The sequence below is a fragment of the Harmonia axyridis genome, chromosome 2 (genome assembly GCF_914767665.1).
Source record: "Harmonia axyridis chromosome 2, icHarAxyr1.1, whole genome shotgun sequence".
Classification (NCBI taxonomy): Eukaryota; Metazoa; Arthropoda; class Insecta; order Coleoptera; family Coccinellidae; genus Harmonia; species Harmonia axyridis.
In genome coordinates, this window is record NC_059502.1 from 14,613,944 (window position 1) to 14,634,906 (window position 20,963).

The window sequence follows — 20,963 nt, forward strand, 5'->3', positions numbered from 1 at the left end:
ACAGTAAGTTATAATTGAAGATTATAACTCTTTCCTTCACTCAAGACGTAAACCAGGTATGGGCAACCTTTGATATGTTGTGGGCCAAACTGGAGAGTTCAAACATTTTATTTCCATTTCAAAAAAGTTTTGGTGATCAAAACCTGCCTTTGAGTTACTAAACATTTTGTTTTTTTTTCAAAGTACCTGGTCTATTATGCACTGGAAACTTTTGATAATCATCTTTCAACATCATATTAATAATAATAAGAGAGATATATATAAGAGATTTATTATATTCAACTATGAAAAAACCAATAGCTCGAAGAAATATTCAGCATCAAACGTTCCTCTCTTTTCTCAATAATTAAATGTTATCTGACTAAATTAGGAGTTGAAAAATGTACATTAAAATAGGTTAATAGACCTCTCGTCAATAATCAATTGCTTGGCATACAATAAAACACATTAAATGCCGATTTATAGCACCCTTGCGGATAAATCACAAAAACAAAGAAATGAAAATACTGGTAATTAAAAAAGAACCTTCTTGTTTTGTTTTTGACATACAATTATACCAAAAACACAAAATAAAATGGGCCACACAGTCATAGATTATTGAAGGATAAGTCACAGTCGAGAGATATTGACTTTGTTGATGAATCATTACATAAAAACAATTATATTTTTCAATTTTCTTGCCTAATTCATAATTTCTATATAATATCGTAGTGTGTTAGAAATATCAATATAACTTTTGATGAATCATAAATCGCATGAGGATAACGATTATCTGAGATTTTAATTAAAGAAGAATAATTGACTCTATGCTCCTTGCGCATAATGCTTGCGAGCCTTACTTCAACTAAACTCCTTTATGTTCGATGTCTGCCGTATTTAATGTCGCCCATCGTACTCTACGTTTTTAAGTGAATATTTCTTATAAACAAGGATAAATATTGAACAGGTATGTGTTTTTTTCCATCATTATTAGTACTTGCAATGAATATTTATATTATTTGAAGAAAATTTATTTTAGTTGTTCCCTAGTTGTACTTAACCTATTAGTGAAAACGTGCCGAGAACACGTTGCAGTAAAAAGTAATATTTGGTTTTGTTTTTAGGCTTAAGCAAAATGAAGTTCAACATTGCTTATCCCCCAACGGGATGCCAAAAAGTTTTTGAAATTATGGATGACCATAAAATCCGTACCTTTTTCGATAAGCGTATGGGATCTGAAGTCGCAGCTGATCAGTTGGGAGATGACTGGAAGGGTTATGTCTTCAAAATTACTGGAGGAAACGACAAGCAAGGTTTTCCCATGAAGCAAGGTGTGCTCACCAATGGCAGAGTACGTTTGTTGCTGTCAAAGGGTCACTCTTGCTATCGCCCAAGACGTGATGGTGAACGTAGGAGGAAATCTGTAAGAGGTTGCATTGTAGATGCTAATTTGAGTGTATTGTCCTTGGTTATTGTTCGCAAAGGCGAGAAAGAAATCCCTGGATTGACCGATACTACTGTTCCTCGTCGTTTGGGACCTAAAAGGGCTAACAAAATCCGTAAGTTGTTCAACTTATCTAAACAAGATGATGTACGCCAATACGTCGTGAAACGCCCTCTTCCCGAGAAGGAAGGTAAGAAACTTCGCTTCAGGGCACCCAAGATTCAGCGCCTCATTACTCCCACCGTCTTACAACGTAAGAGACATCGTCTTGCTCTCAAAAAGAAGCGTTGTTTGGATCGTAAAGAAGCAGTAAACAACTACAAAAAACTGCTTGCTCAAAGACAGAAAGAATATAAAAAGGCAAAGGAGATCAAACGTAAGAGATCAGCAAGTCTGCGAGAAAGTAGGAGCAGTGTAAACAGTTCTTAATTTAGCTAAAAATTTATATTTTTCAATTATGAATAATAAAAATCATTCTTGAATTTTTTTGTTTCATTTTCACCCATTTCAATTAAATGAGGTCTTGAAAAAAATTGTGATAATCTTCAATGGAGGTACAGTTATTATAAAATTAAATAGCTTTACATTTTTCAACTTATTCCTAATGATTTATTAGGATATTGGAGAGAAATTTTTTGTTTCAATTTAACTAGACTTACGTTGAACCTTTTTTTTTGTTTTCTAAGCAATTGCTAAACAAATTATAGAAAATTTCAAGGAGTTATTACTGCAAATGCTTGCTCATTTGATGAAACGGGTGTTGAAGTTGAAAAAAATATTTAATATTTAGGTAACTTGAATTCTATTATATAAAATTTTCTTTCGAAAACCCTTGGGGGGAATATCAAATAGAGGCAGAGATGAATTTTTTTCAATCAACTTTGAATTAAATTTTTTATTCTATTATTATAGACTAAAATTCTCCTCCAAAAATATGGGTAGTCATAAAACGTTTTCCACAGTATTCTTCGACCTTGACCATTTTTTGAAAAATTTTCAATATTACTTAGTAGAGTTTGGATGGTCATAACATAAAAATGCTTCAAAGGTGTATTTGATATCGTTCATGATGTTCAAAAAAAAAAAATGATTTTTCCTTCAAACTTCAACACTGTATTTTGGTAAGGGAGTATTTGCAGACCTAAGTTCGTGTTGACTCTTTTCTTAAAGTAGTGTCAGGAATAACCTTTCTGACGTTATTCTGGAACACCCTGTATATTTTCCAGAAACATTGTAAGTACTATGATCTGTAGATGATGTTCTGAACCTGTGTGTAGATTCAAATCAAAAGAAAATACCAAGTGCTGTATAATTTAATAGATATATAAATACTGAATATCACAACTACTCAAAAAGTTAAAACTAGGGGGTATCATATTTAACTAAAATCATTTATATTCTATTCAATTTTTAAAATGTATGTGCATTTCTGCACACTCCACAACCAAGTGCAAATTCTTCTCCTGTTGGTGGATGTTTTATATGGAGAGGACATTCATCTCCTTCTAGTTGCTTGGCTTTAGGACCTGAAAAGTAATGCACAAATTGAAAATCGAATTTAATATTTTATTTGATAATGAATTTTCATCAAGTAAGGACCGAATCCATTGAATATGCTTTTTTAATTACATATTTCGTTATGAAATCTTCATGAATCTAGTGGCTTTTTTTCTACCCAAATATAACTTGGTACTTAAATAGTTTGCAGTTAAATTTGCATAATTGAAAATACATTTATTATTAGCATGATGATTGATTAATTATCTGAATTAAGATAGATTAGATCAGGATATCAAAACTTTAAAGATCGCAAGAGCAATATTTACATTGTCACATGTAACCAATGATTTTGGAACATAGTGGTGAAGTTCTTAGCGATAGTTAGATCTTGCAATTATCAATTTGAAGAAATGTGTTCAATCTGAGATTAAATTTATCACCTGCTGGACAACTTGGTAATTCTGCTTTGGCCAAATTGGTAACCCTTTGAAAATCATCATGGCAAGGATTGCAGAAATGAGTTGTGCCAAAGCAGAAAAATACTGCGACTGAACAGCAATAACGGCATTTGTATTCTAGAAAATCAGTGCCATGTTTTGGACACATCTGAGCTCTGGCCACGTCAGAACAGGCACCGCAAACTAGTTCCATGGGGTCATAATTTTCTCCAACTTCAGCGTCACATCGAGCTTCCCCTCCATAATATGCCTGGAATTGATTACGATAAGTTCTATTTGTGAAGCAGAAATATGGGATTTGATGTCAGTTAGATATGAAATAGAAAAAACCCTGATACCTTATTGCACTTGAAGCAAACGTAGTAAGCGTATCTATCCATTGCATATGAAGCAGGATCATTGTAAAATCTTGTTCCAGGAGTGCCTACTGCTTCTACTGTATGTAGACCCTCGTACTCCAATCTCATCAAAGCTTTTCTCTTCACATCTTTCAATAATTTTTTGATGGGTTCCAGCAATTCCTCTAGGTTAGGATGCTCCATATCTTTCTGTGAAAACGTAACAAACATTTTCAAAATCAATATAAGCAATCAGTTCATTAAAAAAAAAAAAAAAATTTACTCTGCAGAATTATAATTTTACCTATTTCTGAAACAATAGTTTTGAGTTCATAACAGGGATAAACATCTTTACAATTATTCAGAGCATTAAGTAATCAATTTAATATACTAACCTTGCATATCGGACACTGAGAAAATGAGAATGTTATCCTGGGTCCTGTCCATTTTTTCATCAATACTGTTTTGCAACAGTGGAGGTGGAAGACATGACCACATTGGAGTTGTATTGCAGGAGCACACGAAAGTGCTTCAGTGAAACAAATCATACACATATCGTCAGCATCTTGACGTAGGTTTGGATCTTTGCTACAGCCGTGAAGACATGGTAAACACTCTGTCTCATCTAGAGTTCCCCCACACATGTGACCACAGTTGAGCAATTTGATGCAAGCGGTTTTTGAATATTCCTGCAAGATGGAAAGAGTTGAAATGCATATATTCATACCAACACTGTAATTATACAGGGTGGCCATTTGAAAACGAAACAGACGAAATAAAGTTTTTCGATAGAAATGCTCGGACAGGTCGATTTCTGTTTCGAGGGGGACAACTTAAGATGTAGGTTACGGACGCATAGCGCTTCAACCCTTGCTACTACAACCCTCACCCCCAAATTTTGAATAGGGAAGATGGGGTGAGTGATACCTCATTTGAAAGGTATTTTTATACTGATTTCAGCACAGTAATTGTTTTTTCATTTTATGCATTAGTTCTCGAAATATTCTTAACTAAGTATTTGAAAATGAAGTAGTGTTTTCATGGCACTTATAGTGTTTTGTGAAAAATCGACATTTTGAGCTTCAAAACAACCATGACTGTGGCTTCCTTCCTAACTAACTAACGCATGAATATTTCGAGAACTAATGCATAAAATGAAAAAACAATTACTGTGCTGAAATCAGTATAAAAATACCTTTCAAATGAGGTATCACTCACCCCATCTTCCCTATTCAAAAATTGGGGGTGAGGGTTGTAGCAGCAAGGGTTGAAGCGCTATGCGTCCGTAACCTACATCTTAAGTTGTCCCCCTCGAAACAGAAATCGACCTGTCCGAGCATTTCTATCGAAAAACTTTATTTCGTCTGTAATCTCGTCTGTTTCGTTTTCAAATGGCCACCCTGTATAGTAGTTTACAGAAGAAATCCTTTCTCAACCTGCCAAATGCAATAGTTACAATAGTCACATATATTTCAGTATAACTATTTGGGGAAAGTAAAATACATATCCTATGCAAGGCAGGGACTTCCAGAGGTGAAACAGGGTCATATACGCTTTTGATCAGATCCATGATTATGAAAGACAATGACCTTTTACCACTAGAAGCCATTGGAGAACAGGTTCTTGATTTAAGTTTGTGAATGTGAATGTACTCAGTTGTAATCTACTGCACTCAATCTTTAATTACGGGTTAATGTTTTTATCATTCATTTCCAGAAAATTTCTTTACTTACTTGGCATTCTTGATCAGCGCAAACATTTCCAATAGCAAGCAATCCTGATGTTCCAGTGGCACCACAAAATCTGCACACACCACTCGTACCAGCGCCTCTACTTCTAGTACCACCTTCTCTGTATTCGATCAATGCCTTGAGTGTTCTGGCGTCTGCGAGGGCCAATAACCAGAAAAGTTTGATACGACCACAACCTTCATGTAATTCCACTTTTATAGCCTCCTCTTCCTCTTTGCAGACCTGCAAGGTTAATAACTGTGTCAGAAAAGTACCGATAATTGGTCAATGAAACAGAAAATGAGTATCATTCATTCATATTCATTGTATTATTTTTTTTTTTTAATATTAATCCTTGTTTTTGCTTTGATATTCATTGACCAGATTTTCAAGTTGATAAATTTTACTACAACAGAGTACCCAAACTAAGTACTTCACCTGACGTTGATGATGTCTAGTTTTACGATGAAGATGAAGGATTCTATCACAATCGGCACATAAATTTCCGCAGGTGCTACATTGAACTACGGCATTGGTTTCTCCATCATCGTGATTTGTACAAGTTGGCCTTGGTGGAGCTGGTTGGCCTTCAGGATTTGTCCATTGTCCTAAGATTATTATTTTAAATCATGCTCAACTGGTATACTTTTTTTCTATTACTGAGACAGGTACTATTTCAAATTTTCTGATGAATATACAAACCTGAAGATAGTCTTTCAACATGGTCTTTGTCGAGTACACAAAGGGAAGCTAAGGCTAACCAAAGTGTTGGTGTTTTTAAACATATGCCAGGAGTTCTTTGCTCATCGCTGAGATGAGTCAAGTTCAAGATATTTTCAGCTATGGCACCTTTTGCAATTCTGGCCCAAGTCTCTGAGAGTTTTCCCTAAAAATTCAGAGAAAAAGGAATTTTTCATTATGTGCAACTTTTCTTATTTACTTACAGCTGCCATATCTTTTATTAGATTTACTAAAACTTCAGCCAGCTTTCTATTAATAAAACCTTTGAGCCACCATCGACTTTCTAGATTTTCTTTGGGATGCACAGATGTAGCTAAAGTAACAGTATTTATTTCTTTAACGGCATTCCCACATCCTGATTTGCCTTTCAGTTTTACTTGAACAGTTAAAGATTTGGCAATCACACTAAGGAAAACATCCAGTATTCCAGCCCTACAATGAAAAGTTAGATTAAATGAAAAAATTTGTATACTTAAGAAAATACTCTCATCATAAAATCATATTGCCTCACCTGTGTATATCGAACTCAGTTGATCCAAGAGCTTTGTTATTCACTAAAACAACATTGAAATCTTTTGGTGGTAAACTGGAAACTCCCATCACTTTGGCCAAAGTATCAGGTGTGATTTCGGGAAGCATTCTTCTAAGTAAGGATGTAACCTGGAACAAATATGATTCAAATACAGAGAAATTGATGTTTTGAGTGAGCAAAATACGCAGATATGGAAAATCTTTCGTGGAAAATAGAGTTTATAATATGTTCGCTAGTCAGCCAAAATGAAAAATAGAAGAGTTTCTGATGATTTCCACATACTTATTGAAATGTGTGTCTGACGCTAATTACAAGTATGTTGCTACTTTAGCTATCAAGAACTTTAAATAGTATTTTCACATAACTGAAGCTATCTGTCAACCCAAAAGGAGGATAATATCTATAAACACTCACTTGTCGCTGTACTCTTGCGCTGCCTGTATGAAGAAGACTCAAAAGGTCTCCCAAAAGGCCACCCTGATGTGAAAGATAAGCTCTGCCTACAGAGCTGCCAGATAAAGCCAAAACCATGGAAAGCATCTCAAAGCAGTAAGTATCGGAATTTTTCATAATATCTTGACTTTGACCGCTAGTACTCAATCCACCAGATGAACATATTGACAACTCCCATTCATCTCTAACCCTCATCGTTTCTTTGCGGATCGCTTGCACTATATGAACAATCACCTAAAAAGACACAAACAGTATTTCAACAATATTTTTAAATGATTATATCCTGGAAAGTTGAAGAAACATAAAATCATTATTGTGAATTATAATCAATTTTACTCACTTGTTTCTGCAGATGTGTAAGCTTGCTCCTACTGAACAGGATTCCTACCATATGTTCTCTCAGATCGTTACTCTCTTCTAAAGGCTCCAAGCTTTCGCTACCAGATCCCCCTGCATTTTCTATGTTTTTATTCTGTCCTTCTTCACCTTGGATCAATTTCCCGAAAACTTGGGACGTAATAAGTCGGAAAACTCTTAGGGTTTCTGCTTCACAATTCTTCTGCTGTATTGTGTAGGAATTCAATTGTTTGCCAACCCTTAAGGATTCAGAATCAACCTTTCCCAAAACTCTTATTTGTCTGACACGAACAGAATTGTCTGGGCCTTTGAGTTCAATTTTGATAACGTTGTCACTATTTTCTGTGAAAAAATAATAAAGTGAAGTACTCTTAATGTTGAACAAATACAATAGAAAATAAAACATTACATTATAAATTTTTGTCAATGATATTAAGTAAGTACCAGTAATACAATTTTTTACCTGGAATTGGGCAATTCACCCATCCACCTAGAAGTCTTGTCTCCAATTCTACATTTCCTAACTTTACTAGTTCATCACTATTTGGCCCAGAGTAGAAGGTAATATTAGAAACTTTGTTCTGAAAAATATTTTGATATTTAATATTTAAATTATTATTCAACTTTTTCTCCTTCCGATTGTATTCCTTTTGAACATCCATATATTAACTTACCGCTAAATCTCGACAGTTATCGACATGGACACATATCAGAGCTGGATGATGTCCTTGAGGAGAGACCATAATCAAACTCTTTGTTTTATTTCTGTCTTCATCTCCAGATTCCCAGAATGTTTCTGTGGAACCATCGGTTAGACTTCCTACCATAGCTTGTCGACTTGAAGACTTTATCTCAACGGCAAAGGTAAGATCCTTCAGTGATTCAATAGCACACATAAGCTGATATGCTGAGCTGTGATGACTATCATGCATTGAGAGAGTGCAGTCTTCTAATTCTTCACTTCGTGATAATATCTTGCTTATGTTACTGAATACCTAGGATAATAATTATAAGGACTATAGAATATAGATAGAATATATTCAATATTTTAAACAATTTCATGAAAGACAATTTCAGATTTCGATAACTATTATACTCATGAATAATTTCACCCTGATATATGTATATCTGTGAAATATTTGAATCTTCAAAATTAATAATAGTGACCAGGATTGATAGCTAATATAACATTCTTTCTCACCTGGGATCTGTGTAGGAATGAATGATCACTAGTAGCAAAGCGTAAACCCCAACATCTCACAGCCATTTGTTGAATCGGAGATCCCATAGGTAAGAGTACCATAAGATCTGCAATAGTTTGCAGTAGGGCATGGAAAGTACTAGGTAATGGATGGACAGCATCACCGGCTATTACAATATCAGAGAGTGGATGCTCACAGACATTGCAATCCTAAAAACGTATTCTAACTGTTTTAACAAACACATCTTTTGAAAAATATTTTTTACCTGTTCGTCAAGTTTTTTTGATTGTCTATTGTCATCCTCAGAGTCCATTTCGATATCTGTAGGTGTGAGTGAAGTAACAAACCACCATAACAAGTCATGAAGACATAACGGTTGGGTTACAGATTTCAATAACCAGTTGAGGGCTTGCATAGAGTATACTCGACACATAGCTTTCCTATTAAACAAATATTAGTCTATCAGAACTAACCATTCAGGTTTTGAGAATACCATTATTGCATTATTTGTATCTTTCAGATTTAAAACTGAAAATTAGAATATCTAGTTTATACTCGATGATATCAACACCAATTCCCTCTTTAAAAGAATAAAAAAAATTCAAAAGCTTGCAAATAATTTATAATCTTCATGAATTTCTAGCCTATTTCCAGTTCTTCATCTGAAATTTTGTATTGCGGATGTGAGATCGAACATACCTCAACGCTTGGCTCATAGATAACTTGAGTGATTGCAGGTCATGATGCTGTAGTAAAAACTGCATTACTGGTCGTTGTAACAAAATTAAGCCTCCTTCCACATCTGCTCCATTCATTTCTTCTTTTACAACAGTGGAGGAATGATCAATTTTTGGTATGAGCTGTTGTAATGCACTAGAGGGATTGCACAAAAGAGAAGACCCACCTTCTGTAATTTTATAAGGTAAATGAAAAAAAATTGAAAATATTTGACTTTTACCTATTGCAGATTCACTACTACTATTGTTTCTTCGTCTAGTCATAACAATACGACCGTCTAAGCCTGATTTAACCCAAGGTATGCCGTTTGTTCCCATAGATATGGATCGATGGAATCTTGAACCTTTGGAGCTGTCAGCATCATCGGACACAGATATTTCAGATATGGGCTGAAATATTGATTTTGCTCGGTATAATAATTGTATGTTCGTTGCAAAATGAACAGTAAATTTTATTATTATGGGTCTAATATTATACTCACTCTTTGAGATCCACCGAAGCCAAATCCATCTTGCATATTATGTTCCCGAAACATCACTTCATAAATATTGGTTTCATCCTTAACCAAACTAGCACCTAAAGACTGAAGACATTGAAAAGGTGGTATTGGGCTAAAAGGGCCAGAACAATCAGGTGGGGAATTATTTTCAGATAACGAAGGCATGTATCCCATAGAAGACCTTCTCTGCGGAGCCATATTCGAATCAGCAGAGCTGGCCAAGTCCAACAAGAACATTGCATTGTTCCTCATGATTATGTGAGGCTCAAAATTGGGTGATACTGTTGGCGATACTGCGGGTTTACTGTAGACTCTCCTCTGAAGATTTTTGATCCTGTTGGTGAACTGTTTGGCGCTTCTGAAGGCTATCACGTATTTTTCTCGGCAGTATTCGCACATTAAATACCATGAACTGCCAGCTGAAAAAGAAAAAATATTCCTTTATCAATGTGGATTAAATTGAAGATAATACAGTCAAATGGGATAAACTATGATTAATAACAGTAACTATAATCAAAATAATTCACAGCTCTGAAAAATAAATGATTTTCTGTTCTAAGTAATCAACTACATAAAAACTTCTTCAGAAATATCATTAAAAGACTAGATGAAATAATCAAATATTGAAAATGCATAACTCAATATGCAAAATGAATAACCCGATTTTATCGCACAAAGGTTCTTTATTCCATCCACGAGATGGCAGTACTGATGGTGGGAATCACCGAATAATGTAAGTTCAAGGCTTTTCAATGTTTTTCATCCCGGCTTTCCTGTACTAGGCCTTTATGGGACCTCTCAGAACCTTAGAGCTTGATTTATTAGGAGAATGGGTCATTTTCTGTATAGGCTCCGTTGCTGTGTTCCATAGTCACTTTTGGCTTGAAGTATAGATTTTTTCCTAACAGCAAGTGATATATGATCTGAGATATTCTAATATAATAATAACATGATGCCTTCCACAGTACATAGTTTGAAAAGTAAATGTAAACAGTCAGCCTATTCTGGCAGTTGCTAGTTTCTGTCAGAAAAGTCCATATAAAGGGTTCTCGATCCATTTTGCATAATCTTATTGCTCGAACTCGACATAATAAAAATATTGTCTGTCACACAGGGTGTATATGTCAAGGTGAAAGGTATATATGACAGGAACCATCACTGAGTTGTGATACTGATGATTCCACCAGTAGCCCCGGGATGAAACAGTGCAATCCTATGTGATAGAGCGCACTATAAAAATGGATTTAGAAATCCTTTTCAAAATAGAATCTTAAAATTTGGTTTGCAAGCAAAAAAGATTGTTTTAACAGTCTGGTAACGACATTTTACTTCTATCACTGACTGTCATAGCTAAAATGAATGGACTAAAGGCTAAAGCTCTTAGGTGTTGCGAGTTGTGACAACTATGAAACTCATAAACTTGAATGAATGTACTTTTGAAAGATACTTACGAATACCACCATCACCACAACTTCCCGCCCAACCGAGGCAGTAGTTACCTCTTGAGTTGTAACCTTTTCCACCAGAATGTTGGCCACATCCTGGATGAGCTTGGTGCATGTGGAATGTCACTGGATATGAATAATTTTCGCCGCAGAGCTCACAAATGGTATCAGATTCATCTGATGCACCGTGGGTAGGTAGCCCGATGTCTTCTGATGAAACGAATTACAATTACATTCCTTCTTCAATGAAATAGCCTTACAGACATATAATATGTTTTTGCATGCAAAACTATCCTCACGTACTTCAACATTTTAAAATTTTCAATTTGAACAAGTTTTGAAGTTACCTATATAATTACCAAGATAGTTTCTTGATGTCGCCTTCTTCTTACGATTTCTCCTACTATCTCTTTCAATGGTAGAGTTATCCCTAAAATCATTTTTCGTGTTGTTTCTCCTAATATTATTGTGAATCGGACTCTGAAGAATCATTTGCTGGGAGATAGCTTGGAAGCAACTTGTAGACAATTCTTCCCATAAATAAACTAGAGATTTTAGAGCTGGGGGAAGTACAGACACTGTGTGTAGTGGATACCCTGATCTGTGAATAAAAATGGAGAATTACTAGATCCGAGATCGACGCATACCATTATACAGGGTGGCCATTTGAAAACGAAACAGACGAGATTACAGACGAAATAAAGTTTTTCGATAGAAATTCTCGGACAGGTCGATTTATGTTTCGAGGGGGACAACTTAAGATGTAGGTTACGGACGCATAGCGCTTCAACCCTTGCTACTACAACCCTCACCCCCAATTTTGAATAGGGAAGATGGGGTGAGTGATACCTCATTTGAAAGGTATTTTTATACTGATTTCAGCACAGTAATTGTTTTTTCATTTTATGCATTAGTTCTCGAAATATTCTTAACTAAGTATTTGAAAATGAAGTAGTGTTTTCATGGCACTTGTAGTGTTTTGTGAAAAATCGACATTTTGAGCTTCAAAACAACCATGACTGTGGCTTCCTTCCTAACTAACTAACGCATGAATATTTCGAGAACTAATGCATAAAATGAAAAAACAATTACTGTGCTGAAATCAGTATAAAAATACCTTTAAATTGAGGTATCACTCACCCCATCTTCCCTATTCAAAAATTGGGGGTGAGGGTTGTAGTAGCAAGGGTTGAAGCGCTATGCGTCCGTAACCTATATCTTAAGTTGTCCCCCTCGAAACAGAAATCGACCTGTCCGAGCATTTCTATCGAAAAACTTTATTTCGTCTGTAATCTCGTCTGTTTCGTTTTCCATTGGCCACCCTGTATATATATAATGTAATATGGAAAAAAATAGTGTGCAAGTAAAGCAACATTTGAGTAATCACCTATCACTTTGAGATCCCTTGGCCGTAGCAGCTTCCTCTTGGAGTGCTGGATTAGGAACTCTTTTAGATCTATTCCTGTTGGCGTTTGCATTTGCTGCAGATCTCGTCAACGATTCCAATGTAGCTGGTTTGATGTGGAGGTAACTCCCTGCATTCGTTGTCACTTCGACCGAGTGTCTCTGTCTTGCGCGTTCTTCTTTGGTTAACTCCTGTCTTCTCTTGTCCACTGGAGGTTCCAAGTTTCTCGTGATTACTAACGCACCCTGCTTCGGTAGGGTGGGATGAAATTTGAGGAAGGAAGCGCATGCCATGGCATCGTGAACGATTCCTAGAATGGTCGATCATTAGACAAACCCTTGAAATAGAAGTGGAGAATAGAAGAAAAAATTTCAGAAGTAAAAACATTTTAGACAGGCGAATGAAAGAAGTTTTTGCTACATAACACAGTTAGTACATATATTGAATTACAAATGGAGAATAGAAGAAAAAAACCAAAGTTTTTCATCATAGTCTGAAAAGGATTTCTTTAGCAGAAATTCTGAAATCAGAGACCAAAGTTTTTTTCAAACCTAAAGTGATTATTATGCTCTACTTTCGGCAGACTCGGAAGCAGAATAACTAAAACCTTGGACTAACCTTCATGCCAAAGAAAAGCCGCAAATACTGCTCGCAAGGCCTCGGCCATTGATGGGCTCATGGCAATTTTAGCTTGCTCCGATCCAGCCATGGGCGCTTTCGAGTTCACAGGCTGTGCACTAGATGGCGAGATGGTCCTCTTCGGTCTTGACTTTCCTAAACCTCTGTCTTTCCTTGCCAGCTTGGGACTCAACTTCTCCTCTCTACTGTTAGATCCGATAGAAAAATGGCCTTTCATCGACACGTTGGTGGGGTTTTCTGGTGGTGATGTCTGAGTGCCAGTTTGCGTCAACTTTTTCGAACTGCTTTCTACGTCCTATGAAATCATTACAAAATTTCATTTGGGGTAGAGAGAAATTTCAATTATTATAATGGTAGTTGAGTGCTCAACGAACTCTCAAATGAACAACTGCTAGGAGGACATTCGAAGCTTCACATGACTGGAATTAGGGTTCTGACTGGTCACGACTACTTCAAATTAGAATAACTTGACTAATAGTTCTCCCAACAGCTGATCGAACCAAAAGGTGCTGACACTGTTCTTTTTCCTATACAAATTTAAAAATGTAAGATAACGACTACAGACTGGATAGAAAACATTGAATACTGCTATGTGCTGAGTGTAGAAGAGTCTGAAATGATTCATGAGATGTCTTATTAAAATAACCCAACCACATTCTTCAAAGAAATTTCTAAGTATTTTATAATGCGATTAGTTTCGATACTCACAAAGTATTCATCTTTTTTGCAAGGTGTCGAGGGAGGGCTATTATCAGACTTCGTCTGTATCGAGCTGCCACTTGGACTAGATGTGAGATCTTTGTAAGGAGTTGCTTGACTTGGCGATTGGCTGTCTCTTGTTAAACTGCTCACGAAAGCGCTGGTGTCAGATTGAGTCGAATCTCTTCTCGTCTGCTGGTCTGGAAAGCCGCTGGAAACTAATGAAAACAAATATTTCTTTTTCTGATTTTCGAAAATGTTATTTTACCTAGCGGCGATAATCCTATGCTTTTCGGAGAACCGAAAACTTGATTGCTGCTAGCTGCGCTATCTACTAAAACATTACCACGAGCTGTGAAAATAAGACGGATATCAATGTTAGATGCCATAATGTTCGTAATTTTGAATTCTAGGAAAAAAAAATGGTCAAGTTCGTCTAGCAGGTATCTTTCTGGTGGTAATAAAGATTATAGATCTTCGTTTTTGGGATAGGTGGAATGATCAGAGTTACTCATTGTTCCTACTAGGTGTATGATGTTACTATTTAATGTTTCAACAAAATCTTTGGGGACGGATTTCTGATTTTACAATTGATCATATAAATGAGACTGCTACATTGTTTTTAGAAACTCACCTGGAACTGCAACAGGACTAGAACTCCTGCTCAGAATTTTAGGAGAAAAAAGACCTCTACTGGGACTATTCGATCTTTTTGGTGTGTCTGGAGGTGTACCATTGCCGTTAGCTCCTCTTTCTGCAGAGGGCTTCGCAAATTCTTTTGGTGTGAAGTTTTGACCATCTGGGAAGTCACTGCAAATGTAATTCATTTTATATTCATTCGGAATATTCGCACCATTTGATCTATTTTAATTAATTAGGTACGACTCTTTCGAGTAGGCAACCAAGAAAGTTTATCAAGACCGCTAAAAATCTTCAACTGGTATAATGAGATAACTAATAGATCTTGAGGAGAATCTGTTTAACATTAAGATGTAAAAAGATAATTTTCTTCTGTCTAACTGTGGCATCGAATTTTAGGAGAGAAATCTTATTATTCAAGTTCATCTAATACCTATAGTGATAATTTGAGAGCATTTTTGGCTGAAACTGCATATATCACACTCTGTTGCAAAAATCTATGAAACAGAAAGCTACAATTATGTTTGTTCTAGCTGTAGTATATTAACAACTCACTTCTTATCGTCTTCTCCCTTAAACCATTTCGGCAAAACGCTAATCTTGACATCTTTCCTTTCCCTCTTAGGAACCTGAGGTGACATTTCGTTTGAGCACTCGCCGAATATGAATGGATTAGTCGATGCCCTCTCTGCTGCCATTCTATTGCAATTGTTTTGCTTCAGGGGTGTCGCGAACAAGAAATGTGGATCTGATGACATCGGACCCACCATCTGTGTGAAGTCGAAGCCCTTCTTCGTGGATTCATCTGAACGCGAGTTTGGTTTGTTATCGGTAATTGCTCCTGGTCAGACGAGAGATTTATATTAGTTAATAATTGTTCCTGTTAGGACAATTCAAGTGATTAAGACCGTAGTGTTTTTGAGTGGCAGTCCATGTGAATGCATATTGAAATAGGGTGGGTAATACATGAAATAGTTGGAACAAAATTAAAGTAAGTTTGCAAGCTTCAAGGAAGAGAAAAAGACAAATAAAATATAAGTTGCGCAAATAAGTTCCCTCTGTATTTTCGATGAAAATGCAACTTAATTGTGAAAAAATTGTTACAAATAAATCATTCGAAGTGTTGTCCATTGTTAGCTTCAGCTTTTTTTTCCATCTTTCTGATAGAGCTCGAATAGAATTACGGTAAAAGTGTTCTTCTTTTGAGGCTATCCATGAATCGAGCCATTTTTTTATATCTTCATATGAGTGGATCTACTGATGATCCAGATCATGTGCTATCGTCCCGAACAAGTAATAACCTGATGACACAATATCTGGAGAAGACGGCTGATTGGGTAGGGCGTCCCATTTGAGCGTTTCCAGATAGGAGAGGGATAGAGAGAGAGAGAGAGAAAAAGTCTTTATTGACTCAAAGTCAAGAGCCATCGACCTTGGATCCTTCAGCTCAGTACAACTGAAGCCAAGGGACCTTGAACGTCGTGGTGTCCTTAACCCAAGTTGCCAAGGCATGGTATCTCTTGGAAATGGATTGATGGGTGACTCCTAATGCTGAGGAAAGTTCTTCTTGCATTTGAAACGTTGACCATATGTCTTAGCTTGGTTCATGACGTTTTGGATATGTCAAAATCGACCAGAACATACTGCTTGAGCTATTTATTGACAAACAGCGGAAACTTAGTTGAGCACCTAATACCTTACAAAGATGTATACCAACGAGTCAACCAAAGGCTCTTAAAAAAATTAGGAAGTAAGTCAGGAGTTTGAGTGCTCGTCATTCATGCATTAATTGCATCCTTAGAGATCCTTAAAGAACATAGAACCTTATAAATGGCAATTGGCGCACAATTGAATAAAAACTGCTCAAAAGCTAAATATATGACTCAAAAGAGCAGCATGAATTTTACTCTGAAGTATTAATGATAAAATATAAATATAGTACCTAAATACAGTGTGTTGTTATGACCCATTGCCAGAGACCAAGCTTCCTCGTCCGTGTTAAAACAATATTTGTCTTTGGTGTGCTGATCCAATAGCACCCAACACCCATCAGAGTTCACAATATACTCCGAAACTCCGACTCTGTTTCCAAGGACCAACATACCAACCCTTGGCGCTTTTAGGTTAGGTTTACTCCGGACATTGTGACCGGAAGCTCCACATTTGATAACTATAAAATCTCCCGATGCACTCGTGGGTATCTTCCTCCTGAAAACGTTGTTTTTGTAAAAATGGCAGAAAATTGGATAATGCTATGTTACCTGTCGTGAATTTCTGGTAATTTCTTTCTGATAGTTTCGCTTATCACTTGGTCCAGAATAGTTTTCGGTTCCTCCACCGGTAGCAGTAGCGTTTTACCAAGATGTTGGTTGTATTGCAAGCACCAAGCTTCGATGATCCCAGCGTAGCAGTACTGCTTTATGGTATCCATGGAGAGCCTTAGCCAGACTCCATCGTCATTATGAATCTAAAGGAAAGTTGTCGAGATAAATACAAAATATACAGATTGAAAAAATTTAGAGAAAAAAAAATTAATTAAATTTTTTGGCAATGATATTGAAAGGAGATGGTAAATATTCATACCTCATCGATAAATGCTATAGTTCCATTCACTTGGACCACACCAATTTGTTCACTTTGTAAGGACGGATGTGCCCTTATCCTCAGTCCTGCTGAATTCTTGGCGATGAACTTTCTCAGTTTGTTCGGTTGGTAGTTGCTCTTCTTCGTTGTATTTTGGGAGGGTGGAGTCAAACCTTGCGGAGGTTCTTTCACTTCCACCTTGAAAGCCTGAAAAATAAGAAATGGTACATGAAATTAAGAATTTTTGACATGGTGGAAGAACTATTTTACCTCTTCCATATCATAGCCATCGATGTTAACAACGATAGAGTAGCAGCCAATGGTAGCTGGTGTCCAGTTGGCGCTGTAAGTACCATCTAAATTTGGCCTTACGAGCATGCTTTCACTGGATCTCTTCACAGGGGGAGATACGAACCTGAGCTCTTCGAATGAGTAATTTTGGTATGGCTACAAGAAGAAAAAAATTCAGTGGATTCAAAAATACACAAAGGAATTCATGCTCAGCTTGATGAATCATTAAATAAAATTAAACTCTGAAAATTTTTATTCAAAGTTAATTAGGTACTCTTCATGGAAAATGTGAATCGAAAAATGTTAAATCTAAATAGGTGTCTCAATTTCTCTAACGCTCAGTAACTAGTTGGAATAGAGTTAAAATAGAAGGTGAAATTAATATGTGGCGACAAAATACAATTAGACATGATGTCTGGGTCTAGCCGAATTTGTCGTCACAATACTTAATATAAATGTATCAGCATTAGTGTAACAATGGTCTTTCATGTTACTTGTGCATACAACTTTCTCATTCATAGGCTTCTCAGAAAGACAATAGAGAATATATTTCCCCTACCCTAATTAGTGTGCAGGCCCCATGATACCATTGCGCAGGCATAGAACTTAGAGAATAAGAAAAGAAAGAAGAAATTCACGGTGTACAATATGATTTTATGTTCGTAACCCAGGAACAAAAAATGGGAAAAGGAGAGTTCAGTGGAGTAAGTAACGAGGTGACCAGTTGAGTTACTATAGTGTTCAAGGATGTTTCCAAGTGCTGTACGACAATAAAGTTTTCGTCTGTTGTCCGTCAGTGTTTTAATAATCCTCACGAAAAAGGGATACCCCAAAAATAGAACAGCAAGGAGAAGATTTGGAAAACGAATGTTGATGATAACCTAACCTAACCCTAATTTCATCCTTCACAACTTGAATCTTCATTCATGGAGAAAGATCACTATAAAAATGAAAATCCTCTACTGCGAATGCATTCTAATTTCTGTCAATTAACTCACCTTCATGACCGTGATAGAATGAAAGTACATTTTGTCCCTAACAGTAGGTTCGTAGGGATATTGCAGAGGTGGCGCAGGAAGGCCACCGAACGTCATTGCGTCCGGCTGACTTAATCTTCTCACCTTTCTTCCTGCATCTCCTTCTCCTAGTTCGTTCTTGTCGATCGGAATTGCTTTTATGTCCACCTGGAATTAAAATAGTTATTTATAATACAAGTGCAGAAGGCATTGGTATTCTTCCACGAGTTCAAAATTCAAAAACGAGCCACGAAGTGGCGAGTTTTGGAATGAACGAGTGGTAGAATGAGCCTTCTGTACGAGTATTATACATTATTTTCTCTAATTCATTGCATTTTCATTGAAATTAATGAAATATTTCCATAAATATAATTTAGTGATTTTTGCATTGAAAAATGTTGGTTGGCAGAACTGATTTCTTTAAGGCAAATTGATGAATTGACAGATAAAGCCGTGGCGGAAAGTTCGGAGTACCATCATAGAATAATAAAATATAACCATGAAAACTGTGCGTTTCTGATATATTCTCGCACGATTTTGTTCTACAAGATGTGGAAGAATGAACGGAATAACCACAGAATTGGAGAAATTATATTATTAAAGAGAGAATGCTTCAAATTGTAGGTATATGGGGGGTTAGTTAAGTATTAGGTATACAACTTTGCTTCCGCCGTTTTGCAATAGATGGCTGTAGCAGTAAGTGGTTGTCGAAATAAATATATCGTAGATGTCATACAATAGGCTTAGGTATTCGTAGAGAAAACGCCATCGAAATATTAGTCGGTTTGTGTCTGCATTATAAAGTTATTCTCGATTGAACATGTCAGCTTACGAGCCAAATTTTTGTCATTTGCGGAAGGTTTTAATTTTCTGCTTTAATATGGAGAAATCTGCGGCTGAGGCTCATCGAATGCTCTCATATACTCATGGTGAGGCCGCTATTAGTGGAAGAAAGTGCCGAGAATGGTTTCAGCGCTTCAAGAACGGTGATTTTGACGTCGTAGACCAGCATGGCGGTGGAAGAGAAAAGGTTTTCGAAGATGCAGAATTGGAAGCATTACTTGATCAAGACTCGTGTCAAACGCTACAAGAATTAGCAGGATCATTGGGAGAGACGCAACAAGCCATTTCAAAACGCCTGAAAGTCATGGGAATGATTCAGAAACAAGGAAATTAGGTGTCGTACGAGTTGTATCCGAGAGATGTTGAACGGCGTTTGTTTGATTGTGAACAGCTGCTTGTAAGGCATCACATTGTGACTGGAGACGAAAAAATGGGACCATTACGATAATCCCAAGCGCAGAAAATCATGAGGATATCCCGGTCATGTTTCCACGTCGACGGCCAGTCCTAATATTCACGGTTCCAAGGTCAGTCAGTATTTGGTAGGACCAGCTCGGCGTCGTGTATTATGAGTTGTTGAAACCGACTGAAACAATCACAGGCGATTGTTATCGAACGCAAATCATGCGTTTGAGCCGAGAATTGAAAGACAAATGGTCAAAATACAACGAGAAACACGATAAAGTGGTTTTGCAGCATGACAATGCTCGACCCCATGTTGCGAAAATGCTCAAGACATTGAAATGGGAAGTTCTATCCCACCCACGGTATTATCCAGACGTTGCTCCCTCGGAATATCCCTTGTTTCGAACAATGGCACACGGCTTGGCTGACCAGCACTCCCGCGGTCTTATGAAAAAGTAAAAAATTTGATAATTCGTGGATCGCTTCAAAAGATGACCAGTTTTTTCAACGAGGGATTCGTACGCTGTCCGATAGATGGGAGAAAGTAGTGGCAAGCGACGGACAATACTTTGAATCATAAATGTATAACCAGTTTTTTACAATAAAGCCTCAAATTTCGGAAAAAAACGAAGGGAGTAAAGTTGTACGTCTATGTACTATCTTGACAAAGGTCCAACCGTCAAAATATAACATTGAGTGCAGAAATAAAAAAAAAGTCCACAAATGCAACAGAAAAAAATTCTATTTCCTCAAATCAATGTTCTTAGTCGTAAATCGATGAAAATTATGGTCAAATTGAATGAATTGCGCTTCCATCTGCTTGACCTCCCAGTTTATTATCCAGAGAACCCCCTTCAAATGAAAATTGACCAGCTGTCTTGGTGTTTTCCAGAAAAACATACGAAAACATCGAATTATGCAGTTTTATTTATTTTCATGAAATATGGATACGTTGGACCAACCCAACATATTTGGGTCATACTGAATGCACTTGAAAAGCCAAGTCATACGTCTGCTGCAATCCCAC

The 20,963-nt window shown here is 36.6% G+C and overlaps 2 protein-coding genes across 2 annotated transcripts in view; one reads left to right on the plus strand and one right to left on the minus strand.

Moving 5' to 3' along the window:
• Positions 1 to 815: 815 nt before the first annotated feature.
• Positions 816 to 1,905, plus strand: LOC123673120 (40S ribosomal protein S6). The gene is made up of 2 exons (XM_045607560.1): positions 816 to 946; positions 1,104 to 1,905. Exon 2 carries the CDS (start codon positions 1,115 to 1,117, stop codon positions 1,850 to 1,852), a length of 738 nt encoding a protein of 245 aa, XP_045463516.1. The 5' UTR covers positions 816 to 946; positions 1,104 to 1,114; the 3' UTR covers positions 1,853 to 1,905.
• Positions 1,906 to 2,720: 815 nt separating this feature from the next.
• LOC123673488 (E3 ubiquitin-protein ligase MYCBP2) overlaps positions 2,721 to 20,963 on the minus strand; it is a 130,772-nt gene continuing 112,529 nt past the window's right edge. The window contains exons 29-59 of the mRNA XM_045607994.1: positions 18,671 to 18,856; positions 17,652 to 17,828; positions 17,382 to 17,588; positions 17,060 to 17,265; positions 16,741 to 17,006; positions 15,354 to 15,639; positions 14,794 to 14,969; positions 14,428 to 14,511; positions 14,169 to 14,377; positions 13,440 to 13,755; positions 12,804 to 13,131; positions 11,764 to 12,017; positions 11,423 to 11,626; positions 9,954 to 10,390; positions 9,693 to 9,861; positions 9,434 to 9,641; positions 9,000 to 9,174; positions 8,734 to 8,943; positions 8,207 to 8,527; positions 7,996 to 8,113; positions 7,516 to 7,874; positions 7,137 to 7,409; positions 6,702 to 6,850; positions 6,394 to 6,622; positions 6,152 to 6,335; positions 5,888 to 6,057; positions 5,453 to 5,692; positions 4,115 to 4,408; positions 3,720 to 3,929; positions 3,364 to 3,631; positions 2,721 to 2,949 (exon numbers count right to left, since the gene is read on the minus strand). Of these exons, the coding sequence (XP_045463950.1) occupies positions 2,834 to 2,949; positions 3,364 to 3,631; positions 3,720 to 3,929; positions 4,115 to 4,408; positions 5,453 to 5,692; positions 5,888 to 6,057; positions 6,152 to 6,335; positions 6,394 to 6,622; positions 6,702 to 6,850; positions 7,137 to 7,409; positions 7,516 to 7,874; positions 7,996 to 8,113; positions 8,207 to 8,527; positions 8,734 to 8,943; positions 9,000 to 9,174; positions 9,434 to 9,641; positions 9,693 to 9,861; positions 9,954 to 10,390; positions 11,423 to 11,626; positions 11,764 to 12,017; positions 12,804 to 13,131; positions 13,440 to 13,755; positions 14,169 to 14,377; positions 14,428 to 14,511; positions 14,794 to 14,969; positions 15,354 to 15,639; positions 16,741 to 17,006; positions 17,060 to 17,265; positions 17,382 to 17,588; positions 17,652 to 17,828; positions 18,671 to 18,856 (7,029 nt within the window). The 3' untranslated portion in view covers positions 2,721 to 2,833. The remainder of the gene's footprint in view (positions 2,950 to 3,363; positions 3,632 to 3,719; positions 3,930 to 4,114; positions 4,409 to 5,452; positions 5,693 to 5,887; positions 6,058 to 6,151; positions 6,336 to 6,393; positions 6,623 to 6,701; positions 6,851 to 7,136; positions 7,410 to 7,515; positions 7,875 to 7,995; positions 8,114 to 8,206; positions 8,528 to 8,733; positions 8,944 to 8,999; positions 9,175 to 9,433; positions 9,642 to 9,692; positions 9,862 to 9,953; positions 10,391 to 11,422; positions 11,627 to 11,763; positions 12,018 to 12,803; positions 13,132 to 13,439; positions 13,756 to 14,168; positions 14,378 to 14,427; positions 14,512 to 14,793; positions 14,970 to 15,353; positions 15,640 to 16,740; positions 17,007 to 17,059; positions 17,266 to 17,381; positions 17,589 to 17,651; positions 17,829 to 18,670; positions 18,857 to 20,963) is intronic.

Excerpts from the sequence above, each read along its gene's own strand:
- LOC123673120 (XM_045607560.1), top strand. The coding sequence starts at position 1,115 with ATGAAGTTCAACATTGCTTATCCCCCAACGGGATGCCAAAAAGTTTTT.